Genomic DNA, 15,000 nt, shown 5'->3' on the forward strand with positions numbered 1-15,000 from the left:
TTTGAAATAATTCTCCACTTACACAAATACAGAAATTGCCACATAACTTGGTGGGGAATCCATATACATTCTTCAGTATTGTCAGTAGATTTCTTGAAAGGAATTTTTTCCCTTTAATCATGGTTCGTAAATACTACATTAACACTAATTTTCTAGATGGCAGGACACGTACTTTTTTTTATATAAAAGTTTCTTTGTGGTTTTTATTATTAAGTTGAGTATTTATAGTAAATAATGTTCTTCACAGATCCACGAGCAGTACTTGGAATCGGCCTTGACTCACTGGTTTGTGATACTGTACGAGAACATATTGAAGGAGATTTTGCCTTTCATGCGGGAAGGTACACAGGTACAGTACTACTGCTACAATTATTGTTTATTATCATCAATACGAGTGTTGGCGACCCGTCAAATATGACTGCAAAATATTTACATAGATTTAAACACAGAGATTCAACCACTCCCACACCCTCCCAATTTCCTAATTACAAGCCGCTGGTTCGGCAATTTGTGGTAGATTGTGGTTTCCGAGTGTACAGTCACTCATATAAATTGATGGATGTCCGGTTGTTTGAGAGAGATTTCCATTTCACCCCTTTCTGGACGACAGGTGTCTGGGAGTGCAAGACCAGTCGAATATTGAACTACCTAACTCTGCTATAGTAATTGTTAACTTTTACGAGTATGTTATTGATCTGTTTTTTTTTCCACGTAGATATATATTACAGTGGTTCTGTTCTTTCCTTCTCTTCTGCCCTGTTGTTTTTCTCTCGCGTTTCTACTTGTAGTCAGGGTGAATTAAATTGGATGGTGGATCAGTCCAGAAATAATTAGCAACAAGAAGTATTTCATGACAGTGGATGGAGAATTTTGTAGCATACCATAAAAAAACCTCCCTCTGGATCTTAATTTTTTTTCCAAAGACTCATTAAAAAAATGCTAAGATATATGATTTTTCCCTTTTTCAAAATTGGATTAAATGGGCACTGCTAGTCTTCTGTTATAAAGCTTGACTCTCTGAAAAGGGATTGTTCATTCAACTATTCCATTGGAAGCCTAATTTGATTTGCACAGGCTCACATTGTTAGCAGTTGTCTGTGTCATTTAGACCATTATGCCAAATGCTAGGATCATTGAGGGTCATTCCACACTACTTACACCCACCCTAGAAATAATTTTTGATATCCTGAAATTCAATTATCTAACGCCACGATCGAAATCAATGGGACTTGAACCCGGTTGTGCCAAGCAGTACACAGAAATTAAATCCCATTGTTAGTAATATTGATAGTAATGGCGAAGGACTTTGCGGGCATGGTGAAATGATGTATTTTTGGGGATTAATTTAATAAACTAAACATGTCAGAGTCAAGCTCTTGGGAGGAATGTAATGTATAGGCTGAGGATTGGCCATAGTCGGCCAAAGCACAAATATCTTTTCGTTTTTTTCTTCTTATGAGCGATATTCATGCACAGTTTAAGAGTACTTCAAGTTTTGCTTATTATAATTTTTACTTCTTTGCTTGCTTTATCATTCAGTTGAATTTATAGCTATTATTATTATTATAATTATTATTATTGCAGTTGTTGTCAATTACTTATCTTTTCAAAGTATTTAGTATCAATTTTCACCAACAGATTTCAGTTATGTTTAATTAATGATAATCTTTATTCATCCTCTTTTTTTTCAAATACTTTGGTAATCATTATTTGATGCTTCTACTGATAGTGGAGAAGATATCAGAAAATTTTCTGGAGAATCTTCCATTTCCGGAACTAGACACCAAAATTAGCACACAGACTCGTCGGGGATTGCTCTTTTTAATAAAAAGGATGCTATTGAATTTACAGAAATATTGCATTTCGCAATAAGATCGCAAAGACTTCCCTTATCTGAATGCTCTTGATGTCAAATCATACATTTTTTTTTTACTGCGTAGAGTCCGAATTTAGAAATATGTACTTACCCATTGACCTCCTCATTGCAGTAGAGCAATGTCAACACTCAATCAGGACACGCTGGATGGCACCACTGTTGTGAACCTCAGTATGGGGCTCAGTATCAGCCGAATGATTATTTAGTGTGCCTAAATCATTATTTTAGCGTCCCAGATGCTGTCTAATAAGCCCTGGATCAATAAGCAACCATTCCTTTATATTTATTCTCGAACCTAGTCGTATCTCATACCTAATTCTAAATGATTGAGATCAAGGTGGTCAAAGGATAAATCCTCGGCTTCGATTCACGGAATAAAGATAATTACCATAGTATGATACCTTGAATGCCATTCACCAAGATGGCAAGTATCAGACCCAGGGCTGTAAATTCCAGACTGACTGAAGCAATTGTTGTTCTTGCCAGAAGAAGAAGAGTGAAGAGCTCAAATCACCATGTGCATAACAACCACAAAAACATAATGGCTACACTATGTGACTAATATTTCCCTCTTCCATGCAATAAATGAGATGCTTTTTGTTCTGGGTCCATCACTGTCATCAAGGCAGGCGGGAGTGCAATGGGCATGACTGAAGACCTATCAGTACTGAGATGGTGGATGGTAGCTGGTCCTGAAGTCAGCCACTTGGGTACACAGTATGAGGCAAGAAGTGGGATCAAGGGGGGTTCTAAACACACCATCCAGCATGACAAAACAGAACGAGCACAGTGTTCCTTGAGAGAATATAAAAGCTCTCACAAGGCATGCAAGATGTGAGCAATCTTCTCCAGGCTGAGTTGAGACCTGCTTTCACTTGATGCAAAGAACATTGCTCAATGAAGTTTTTTCAGAGCTGGTTAGCGCACACTTTGAGAAAGGAAATGTCAATTTCCAGGAGTTTATTAAGAGACGGGGAAGAAAAGAAGAATCCACCATCTATGAACAAATCAAAAGGAACAGGGTTGACTTTTTACTACAGGTATCAGTATCTGTTGACTCTTCAAAGCAAACAATCGTCTGTTCTCCAAGCTGTTCATATCATGCCAGGGCAGAGAGTATGACTTGAAGGAGTTCTTCCGTCATGAGAACTAATCACAGACTTCTTCCCTCCAATGATAGCAGAAAACTCCACACATGTCAAAAATCCCACCTCATTACTATTCTTGAGAGCCAAGTTACAACCCTGGTGTAGCATTAGTGGGTGATTGGCCCTCATGAAGTTCAAAAACTTTTGAAGAGTAAGCAATGCTCGATGTACTTCTTACACTCTACCAAATACAAGAGAGCAGACATTGTTTTTTATTTCTACTGGCCATTTAGTATGAAAGCTGAAACTAGATCAAAGCGATGATGTGGGGTGAGACTCAGGGTGACAAGGAAAGGAAAAATTCCCTTAAACTTGTGCTAGACTAAGAAAAGATAATTTGGACAAAGCTTCCACCCATTGCAGAGAGTTGCCGGTAGCTGACTAATTGTAGGTGCAAGTCGGAATGCTGCAGTCGACGAGAATGCTACTGTTTTGGTCTGACCTACACAGCACTGTGCGGCTACAGATACGAGGTTTAGAGTGTACTATATGTACAGTATACAGCTACACAACCGAAGAAGGAAACAAAGAGTTAACTCATTTTTATAACCAAGCGTTCATTTTCATAATCGTTTCCCGTTCGCAATAGTAAACAAGCAATCATTAGCGAATGCTTATCATCTTGGGAGTCTGTGCGTGAGGAAAATATTTGTAATAGATTGCTTGACATTATTCCCAGGAGGATAAACAAATATATATATATATATATATATATATATATATATATATATATACATATATATATATATATATATATATAGATAGATAGATAGATATATATATAGATATATATGTATGTATATATATATATATATTATATATATATATATATATATATATATATATATATATATATATATATATATATATATAGATAGATAGATAGATATATATATATAGATATATATGTATGTATATATATATATATATATATATTATATATATATATATATATATATATATATATATATATATATATATATGTATATATATATATATTTATATATATAGTTTGCCTAAGTATATTATACCAAGAAAATAATGACGTCTTTTAAAAGATGAAATTGTCTTTATTCTAATTGTTTTACTGGAATTTGCGTGTTTTATTATTCACATAGGCCTATGTATTACAAAGAATTATATGTTTTAATGAATTGTTGCTGTCTACTATTTACTTAAACAATAATATTTGTATTATCAGTCTTAATCATTGTCTATTACCTGGTTCATTAATGTCTTTAGAAAGTTTCGTCTTTTGAGATTTACTTATTATTTAGTTAGCCCCGACTTGTGAAGGTTTGAATGCTCAGTTTGCCCCTCGCCTTACTGTTATATGTGACTTGAAGTTCGCACTTCTGATTTTATAATTTTTATTAAGCTTATAGGCCTAAAAATAAAATGATGAAGAGACTGTGGAGAAATTTCACAAATAGCAACTTTATGCCCAGATAGACACCTTTATTAAGTTATAAGATTTGATGCAAATATTTATTGTTGCCATCTGACATATAGCCATGCCCTAGTATGTTATAAAGCCAAGACTACAGAGCCATATTATTATTATTATTATTATTATTATTATTATTATTATTATTATTATTATTATTATTCGAGATACGTTTATATTGTAGAATCAGCACATTACAGCTTTGGGTTAATATGTCTGACCCTATTATAGACTTCCATTCGTGAAGTAAAATTGAATAATAGAGGTAGAATTAATTATAGTTTTATTTATTTATCATTATTTCTTCTCCCTGAATAAACCCCACGAGAGATTGGACCTACAGTATATAGGCAGCTTTGACTATAACCTGAAATTTGGCTTATAATGATTTATTGCAAGTTTCGAAACCACGACCCCAACTAACTTTTGCTTTATACACAAAACGACACAAGCAAAATTAAATAATAACTTTGAATTCATAACCCAAATGCATAAATTGTTATTATTAGACAACAGGACTAAGCTTGAATTATTTTCCCTCTTGACGCCCTCTTTCCCACTCAGTTCCAGGAATCACGGTATTTAGAGGGATTCGGGCTACATTACCGTATTTATTTTTTGTTCTGAAATATTCTAGCACGATTTCTTTAACGATCCAATATTTTTCATAGCAGTTGACCACCGTTGTTTCATACATACACATATCTCCTAAGTGAAATATAAGGTTTATTACTAAGTGGCAACTTACGAACAACGCTTGCCCAATGCAAAAATAAATAATTATAGAGAGAGAGAGAGAGAGAGAGAGAGAGAGAGAGAGAGAGAGAGAGAGAGAGAGAGAGAGAGAAGAATTCAACACCAGACCAAAGAAAGCCTGTTGCTGTTTTGCTGGATAACCGGGGGACGTCAGTGGCAGGATACTCTCTTTCTATCCTGCCTGTCTCGGAACCCCAAACCGAGAGGTAGTCCTGAATCGGAAGACACCTAAGAGGAAGGATCCTCAACGGAGTCGATTTCTTAGGGCTTGACCCGACCCAGGACTCTCGGAAAACCCGAGTCTCTTTACTTTAGGTTATCCAGGACGATAGACATCACTGCCAGTACTTGCCGGAAAATATTCTCCATTTAAGAAGACTCAAACATTTTATGGTCTCGACTTCGGCCTGAAGGGCCAGCCCCTTTGCCGATCCCGTGGCATAGGAGCTCAACGACACTGGATTCGCTGTCAGGGGAGGTTGAGATGTTGTGAACAGGACGCAATAACCTTGGCCGATCACAGAGACCGTCCAAGCATCGGCCCCGTGTTGCTGCCACCTGCGGACGCAACGCTGAAGGCATCCCCCCACAGGTGGATATGCAGGGGGACTGCCACCCCTAGGGCTTGCGGCCGCGGCCGCGGCCGCCACCCCTAGGAGTCTTGCCTGCCCTGGAGGACTTACCGCCCCTCTTGACCTTGGCTGGAAAGGGCTGGGGCTTAGACACCACCTTCTTAGCTGCCGGTGCCTGTTTGGGACCCTTACGAGGCTGTTGCTGCTGTTGTGGCGGGGCTGGAGGCTTATAGGGCCGAGTTGTAAGGGCCCTATGGAGGAGGGAGTCCGTGCTGGATTTCCTCCACCTCTCAGCCGTTCGCTCCATGTCTTGAGGCTCAAACAGGCTCTCCCCCAGAAGGGAAGCATGTCGGAGCCTACACACATCTACGGCGGGGACCTTCGGATGGAAGCTCTCGGACACAGCATCGCGACGCTTCAACACCGAGTTGGCCCACAGGGTGGTAACCTGGTGCGCCAAAAACTCGATGGAGCGGGTGCCCGAGAGCAAGGTCTCTAGAGCCTTCCTATTGGTCTCCTTGGACAAGTCCTCCGATCGCAATAGGATGCCCAGAGATCCTAGCCAAAAGTCCAGCCACGAAGTGGCCTGCATGGCACACTTAGCAACCTTCTCGTGGTTAAGGATCTCTGCCGCCGAGAACGACACCTGCCGGGCAGAGAGTTTCTCAAGGGGAACTCCTTTCACCAGCTCCTCCACAGAGTGATGGAGAGGAAGAGCGAGGTTGTGCTCACCCAGGATCTCGAAATACCTCCTCTGCTGAAGGCGAGGAGGAGGGATGAGCTTGTTCCCGGCAGTGGAACGACTGGAGGAGGCAAGAAGTGCGAGCTGAGCGTTGGCCCTAGCCCTGGCACTCTTCAGCCCCCGAGACCAGGGCAGAGCCGCACTGGTCTTAGGGGCCTTCCGAACGTCAAACACTTCATCCAGAATCGTGTCTTTGCCTTCAGGGGGGGCGATGACTGGATCCGTAAGCCCATTAAGTTGCCTTATCAGGCTTAGGACCTGCCAGAAGGCATGTTCGGATTCTTGCTGTTCTCCTCCCTGCGGGCTGGCAGCTAAGTCTCCTGCTCCAGGAATCTCTTCCTGGGGTGATACGTGGACATTCCCCTGGGTAGTCGTGGGTTCCTGACGAATCCTTGCAGAGGATTTAGGGACGTTCTTGGAATTCTTGGACTCCCTCCTGGGAGGGATACAGGATCCCAACAACGAGGTTCGAGGGGCCCCTTCCTCACGAGACAATTCTCCTGCATGAAGCGAAGTCTCCCCCCCTGGTGCCGAGGGGAAGACTACCGCCCCACTGGACTCACCTGAGGACGGAAAGGCCTTGTCCACAGGAGAAGGAGAGAGTACTCGTGCAGGAGAAGGGACCTTCGCGACCGACCTCTTGGGAACCAAATTCGCCCTGGGGGAAGTCACCACGAAGTCCACTCCTCTCTTTCTCTCCAGCGTAGGAGAGACAGCCGTTGGATTGTTACCCTGGCCGGCGAGTGCTGGTTTCATAACCCTCACTAACGCCCGTGCCAGAGGACCAAACCAAGTCTGTTGCTCCAAGGACACAGAGTCCGAAATCCTCGCTAAAGGGAAAGGGATCGGGCGATCCTTTGGAGTGGACACCACGGTACCTGCCTGAAAAGAAGGTGGGGAAGAATGATGTACTAACCTCTCCTCGTCCTGCACTACCAACCTGTGTTTGGATGGAGGTGATCCCGAGTGCCGTCTAGGAGCACGCGTTCCTGGTGCTACCACCGGCTGCGGAATTCGCCGCGAACGATGGTCGCGCGAGGGCGAATGGTCGCGCGGGCGAGCGATCGCGCAAGCGCGCAGGTGGATGAACGCGCGGGCGAGCGATCGCGCAAGCGCGCAGGTGGATGAACGCGCGGGCGCGCAGGCGAGCGGTCGCGCGGGCACGCAGGCGAGTGGGCGCGAGGGTGGGCAGGTAAATGAACGCGTGTCCGAGGCGACGAACGCAAGCGTTGGCGCGACAGCGAGGGAACGCGCTGCCGCGTAGGTGAGGAAGATCGCTGGCGATGTAGATCCACAGGCGATCGATGACGAGCTGGTGAGTGCAGTCGCTCAAGTTGGCGATGGCGCGATGTGGCATGTCGACGCATTGGCGTGCGATGGTGAGCAGCATGCGCAGGTGAATGACCGCGTAATGGCAAGCGATGGCGAGCAGCATGCGCAGGTGAATGATCGCGTGATGGGGTACGATGGTGATCAGCATTCGCAGGAGGGCGATCGTGCAACGGCGAGCGATGGCGAGCGATGGCGAGCAGCATGCGCAGGAGGGCGATCGCGTGATGGCAAGCGATGGCGAGCAGCATGCGCAGGTGGGCGATCGCGTGATGGGGTGCGATGGTGATCAGCATGCGCAGGAGGGCGATCGTGCAATGGCGAGTGATGGCGAGCAGCATGCGCAGGCGGGCGATCGCGCGATGGCGAGCTAGAAGCTGGCGAACCATGTTCCTTCAGGAGCGTTGGAGAACGTTGGCGCGCTGGCTGTCGCTGTTGAATAGGCGATACTAAGATCGCCTGAGCGCGCTGGCAAGCAGGTGAACGCTGGCGAGGAGGTAATCCCTGGCGCGTAGGTGATCGCTGGCGAGCTGGAGATCGCTGGCGAGCAGAAGGGGGAGAGCCTGTTTGAGCCTCAAGACATGGAGCGAACGGCTGAGAGGTGGAGGAAATCCAGCACGGACTCCCTCCTCCATAGGGCCCTTACAACTCGGCCCTATAAGCCTCCAGCCCCGCCACAACAGCAGCAACAGCCTCGTAAGGGTCCCAAACAGGCACCGGCAGCTAAGAAGGTGGTGTCTAAGCCCCAGCCCTTTCCAGCCAAGGTCAAGAGGGGCGGTAAGTCCTCCAGGGGAGGCAAGACTCCTAGGGGTGGCGGCCGCGGCTGCGGCCGCAAGCCCTAGGGGTGGCAGTCCCCCTGCATATCCACCTGTGGGGGGATGCCTTCAGCGTTGCGTCCGCAGGTGGCAGCAACACGGGGCCGATGCTTGGACGGTCTCTGTGATCGGCCAAGGTTATTGCGTCCTGTTCACAACATCTCAACCTCCCCTGACAGCGAATCTAGTGTCGTTGAGCTCCTATGCCACGGGATCGGCAAAGGGGCTGGCCCTTCAGGCCGAAGTCGAGACCATAAAATGTTTGAGTCTTCTTAAATGGAGAATATTTTCCGGCAAGTACTGGCAGTGATGTCTATCGTCCTGGATAACCTAAAGTAAAGAGACTCGGGTTTTCCGAGAGTCCTGGGTCGGGTCAAGCCCTAAGAAATCGACTCCGTTGAGGATCCTTCCTCTTAGGTGTCTTCCGATTCAGGACTACCTCTCGGTTTGGGGTTCCGAGACAGGCAGGATAGAAAGAGAGTATCCTGCCACTGACGTCCCCCGGTTATCCAGCAAAACAGCAACAGGCTTTCTTTGGTCTGGTGTTGAATTCTTCTCTCTCTCTCTCTCTCTCTCTCTCTCTCTCTCTCTCTCTCTCTCTCTCTCTCTCTCTCTCTCTCTCATTAGTAACCCTTTCTTATCCTTTTCCTTCTTCTCTTCCTCTACTAATATAGGGCACGAGGTGGGGGGGGGGGCGGATTCCCGTCTACAGTATGCAGCCAGACTGTTGCTAATTATTTATTATTGCATTGGACAGCGTTGAACATAACTTGTCACTTAGTAATAAATCTTATATTTCACTTTGTAAACATGTGTATGAATGCACAAAGTTGCTCAACTGTTATGAAAATTTTTATTATTGAAAAAATATTATAGTTAAAACGATTGTGCTACAATAATATTTCAGAAAAAAAAAAGTAATACATTAATGAAACACGAATCCCTCTGAACACCTTGATTCCGTGAGACTATTCCTGGAACTGTGTCTGTAGATAGTCGGAGTGGAAAAGAGGGAAAATAATCTAAGCTTAGTCCTGTTGTCTAATAATAATAACCATCTATGCATTTGGGTTATCAATTCAAAGTTATTACTTGATTTTGCTTATGTTGTTTTGTGTATGAAGCAAAAGGTAGTTAGGGTCGTGGTTTCGAAACTTGCAATAAATTATTTCAAGCCAAAGCTTAGATAACAGTCAACGCTGCCTATATAGGTCTAATCTCTTGAGGGGTTTATTAAGGGAGAAGTAATAATGATAAATGAATAAGCGAAGTGGTGTGTTATCTTCGGTACCAGAAATACAATTAAATCTACCTATATTATCCAACTTTAATTTACGAAGTGAAAGCTATAATCGGGTCAGACATATTCCCCCACACCTATAATGGGCAGATTCTACAATAGCAACGTATCTCGAATAACAACAACAACAACAGTAATAATAATAATAATAATAATAATAATAATAATATGGCTCTGTCGTCTTGTCTTTAACAAATCTTGTCATTTATGAAAGGTGTCTATCTGGGCATAAAGTTACGATTTGTGAAATTTCTCCACAGTCTCTTCTTCATTTTAATTCTAGGCCTATAGGCTTCATAAGAATTATAAAATCAGAAGTGTCAACTCAAGTCCCATATAACAATAAGGCAAAGGGGGGGGGGGGGAGGCAAACAGCATTTAAACCTTCACAAGTTGGGTCTAACTAAATCCTCAGTAAATCTCAAAAGACGAAAATGTCTAAAGATATTAAAGAACCAGGTAATAAATAATTTCATTTTTCAAATGACACCATTATTTTCTATGTATAATATACTTAGGCAAACTATACATATATATATATATATATATATATATATATATATATATATATATATATATATATATATATATATATATATATATATATATGTAGGTAGTAGGTTGGCCAGGGCACCAGCCACCCGTTGAGATACTACCGCTAGAGAGTTATGGAGTCCTTTGACTGGCCAGACAGTACTATATTGGATCCTTCTCTCTGGTTACGGTTTACTTTCCCTTTGCCCACACAGACACCGAATAGTCTGGCCTATTCTTTACAGATTCTCCCCTGACTTCATACACCTGACAACACTGAGATTACCAAACAATTCTTCTTCAGCCAAGGGGTTAAATACTGCAATGTAATTGTTCAGTGGCTACTTTCCTCTTGGTAGGGGTAGAAGAGACTCTTTAGCTATGGTAAGCAGCTCTTCTAGGAAAAGGACACTCCAAAATCAAACCATTGTTCTCTAGTTTTGGGTAGTGCCATAGCCTCTGTACCATGGTCTTCCACTGTCTTGGGTTAGAGTTCTCTTGCTTGAGGGTACACTCGGGCACACTGTTCTATCTAGTTTCTCTTCCTCTTGTTTTGTTAAAGTTTTTATAGCTTATATAGGAAATGGGTAAGTACATATTTCTAAATTCGGATTCTACGCAGTAAAAAAAAAAAATGTATGATTTGACATCAAGAGTATTCAGATAAGGCAAGTCTTTGCCATCTTATAGCGAAATGCAATATTTCTGTAAATTCAATAGCATCCTTTTTATTAAAAAGAGCAATCCCCGACGAGTCTGTGTGCTAATTTTGGTGTCTGGTTCCGGAAATGGAAGATTCTCCGGAAAATTTTCTGATATCTTCTCCACTATCAGTAGAAGCATCAAATAATGATTAAAGTATTTGAAAAAAAAAGAGGATGAATAAAAATTATCATTAATCAAACATAACTGAAATCTGTTGGTGAAAATTGATACTAAATACTTTGAAAAGATAAGTAATTGACAACAACTGCAATAATAATAATAATAATAATAATAATAATAATAGCTATAAATTCAACTGAATGATAAAGCAAGCAAAGAAGTAAAAATTATAATAAGCAAAACTTGAAGTACTCTTAAACTGTGCATGAATATCGCTCATAAGAAGAAAAAAACGAAAAGATATTTGTGCTTTGGCCGACTATGGCCAATCCTCAGCCTATACATTACATTCCTCCCAAGAGCTTGACTCTGACATGTTTAGTTTATTAAATTAATCCCCAAAAATACATCATTTCACCATGCCCGCAAAGTCCTTCGCCATTACTATCAATATTACTAACAATGGGATTTAATTTCTGTGTACTGCTTGGCACAACCGGGTTCAAGTCCCATTGATTTCGATCGTGGCGTTAGATAATTGAATTTCAGGATATCAAAAATTATTTCTAGGGTGGGTGTAAGTAGTGTGGAATGACCCTCAATGATCCTAGCATTTGGCATAATGGTCTAAATGACACAGACAACTGCTAACAATGTGAGCCTGTGCAAATCAAATTAGGCTTCCAATGGAATAGTTTAATGAACAATCCTTTTTCAGAGAGTCAAGCTTTATAACAGAAGACTAGCAGTGCCCATTTAATCCAATTTTGAAAAAGGGAAAAATCATACATCTTAGCATTTTTTAATGAGTCTTTGGAAAAAAAAAAATAAGATCTAGAGGGAGGTTTTTTATGGCATGCTACAAAATTCTCCATCCACTGTCATGAAATACTTCTTGTTGCTAATTATTTCTGGACTGATCCACCATCCCATTTAATTCACCCTGACTACAAGTAGAAAGGCCTGTGATACACGATGAACGGAAGTACAATGTGTACATCATAGAGGGTTTTGCATTGTCATATCGACTTCTAAACTCCAGTAACGCTGGTATATTTCAATAGAACTTTTTTGGTACAAGGAATAACGTTCCTTACAGGACTTTTTTCTTACCTCCAGCATCCATATTTCTCTTGGGAAGCAACTTCTGTAAACATACGAAAAAGTTTTTAAAATAATCCCAGTCTGGAGTAAGTCAATATTTTTGTAAGAAAAAAAAACAGTTGAAAGTAAAAGTTAACGATCTATTTATTTTTTTATTTTTGAAATCTTCAACTATTATATAAAATAGATAACGAGTAAAAGCTCATTTAACAAATTAACTATTACGGGAAGGTAATTGTCCTAGGGGGTAATTGTCCTGTAGCGCACCAACCCGTGCTGGCCAGTTTGGTGATGAAAACTGGCCAAACCCTAGAGATGAATTGACATGTCTGGGGCCTTTGTCCTGCAATGGACTAGAAGCGGTTGAATTTGTTGTTGTTGCTGTCGGATATATATATATATATATATATATATATATATATATATATATATATATATATATATATATATATATATATATATATATATATATAAAACTTCTATGCGTGTATTTCTAAGTATAAAGTTAAAGTTTTTTCTGGCCCCATGGCAAATTTAGATTATACACCAGATCAGTCAAAACTTTCGTATCGTATTAACTATTTTCATTGCAATGCTTATGAATAGATGGACTAAATGGGACAATATCTTACCTTTGAGCTTAATCCATTCTCTAAGTTCTTTGACTTGGCGGTTTTCGTTGACCTCGTACTCCAAGTAAAAGTAAGCGCACCGAGGACCAAAAATGCCCCGTAGCCGAGGCACAGTATAAATGACTGTAAGGAATTCATTCCTGCGTTTAAAAAAGTATTTAAAGTCAATAGATGTTTCAGAAGTTAATGGATGATTCGAATAATTTATCTCTTCACATATCACTATCTAATATATTATTCTTATTGCATTGTAATAACGTCTTTCACTTTTTCTGTCGCATCAACAAACGCTTTAACTCAAAAAGGAGTAAATTTTGTAAACGATTATCCAACGTAAAGTGTGTATACCACGGACGGCGAAGCACGAGTCACAGAACCTGATTAGAGAGTTTACAACTCCTAATTCTATGCAAACTTTCGAGATGTAAGTTCGTTGTAAAGGCTCCCCCTAATTTCTTTTCTTATCCGATTCATATACTGCAATGTATATGTTTACCAATTTTTTTATTATGCAAAGAAGTTATCTATTATTTTTATGTAAGGTGTCTTCGGTGTGTTTTAAAAAAAAAATCTTTCTTTTTCATTCAGTATGTTATATCAGTGCTTAAAACGCATAAGAAATTCCGAATGAAGTGAATGTATTCATGCTGTAGCTTTATAAGTCTATTATTTCCCGTTTCATGCCATAACCATCCTATTTTTTCAAAATCTCTTTTGGATTTCATTTAATCACATGAATGTTTCTGTATCGTCATCCTTGTTGGAAATAAAAAAAAAAAAACCGCTGTCCCCGCAACCCTGCTCGACTTTCCACCACTTGAGCATTCCTTCTACTGCTGTTATCTTAAATAGGTCTGTTTTATTCTTTCCTAATTATTCAGTGCATTATTTAAAAGTCCCAGAGGACGGTTAATGTTTTCCTTTTTAATAAAGATAATAAAACAACTTTCAGTTCATTAGGTTATTAAGCTTACATCAGATCTTCAACGGGGCTTGGGAAATTGTGACCATATTTGCCCATAAACTCTAAACTAGTGTACTTCTCTAGACTGCACAGTAGACGGTTTTCAAATGTCTGATCTCAAACTTCCTTCTAACAGGTAACTTTCTCGATCAACCAGGAACCTGGACTCTTTGACCTGAGGGGTTCTTACATCAACATCCATAACAAAGTAGCGTAAGTAGAATTTACAAACCAGATACAGTTCCCGACTGTATTCTAAAGACCTACTTCGTTTTACCATCATCTACCCTCAAACCACGATGTCATAAGAAACTAATAAGTTTCCTTCTCGTATATTTCTTTCAATTGCCTTTTTAGTACTGTATTCACAGTATGAGTTTTTTTTTATACAAAACCTATTTGTTTGTATGCGTCTGTAAGTAAAATGTTACTTATATAAATGTAGTGAATTCAGAAGTCTCAGTATAAAGACGGAATTATCTTAAAGGCCTATGCATCACTACGTGGACTTCATTTGTTTGTAAAACCCATCATCAAGTTTGAATGATTAAAATATTTGCCTTCCCATTCATCTATAACCAGTTTTTATTTTCATCCAGGAGAAGCGTTACGATCTGGAGTGGAAGAAAATTTATTAGAACTTTACTTTTCAAAGCCATTTTTGAGTTAAGATTACCTTTCTTACACAAATGAAACGTTTGATTTTTTATTAAAAGTATCAATTTTTTCGAAAAAGTGACATTACTTACCCTTGCTCTTGCTCTTTTTTTTTCTCTCTCTCTTATACAGGCACCCAATATCAAGATTTTAAATGCAAATATGCACGCAATTCTAAGGGTAGGACGATATGTAGGGAATTTATACTAGACGGATAGTCTCCTTTTCACATTCGAAGACAAATTTCTATGCCCATAATCTTATGAGTTTTTAATAATTAAAGATTATGTACCTGAACT

The 15,000-nt window shown here is 40.6% G+C and overlaps 1 protein-coding gene across 1 annotated transcript in view; it reads left to right on the forward strand.

Moving 5' to 3' along the window:
• The window catches only part of LOC137649962 (glutamate receptor-like), a 53,095-nt gene that overhangs the window by 26,593 nt on the left and 11,502 nt on the right, over positions 1-15,000 (forward strand). The window contains exons 6-7 of the mRNA XM_068382947.1: positions 248-349; positions 14,181-14,257. Of these exons, the coding sequence (XP_068239048.1) occupies positions 248-349; positions 14,181-14,257 (179 nt within the window). The remainder of the gene's footprint in view (positions 1-247; positions 350-14,180; positions 14,258-15,000) is intronic.

The sequence above is a fragment of the Palaemon carinicauda genome, chromosome 1, assembly GCF_036898095.1.
Source record: "Palaemon carinicauda isolate YSFRI2023 chromosome 1, ASM3689809v2, whole genome shotgun sequence".
Taxonomy (NCBI): Eukaryota; Metazoa; Arthropoda; class Malacostraca; order Decapoda; family Palaemonidae; genus Palaemon; species Palaemon carinicauda.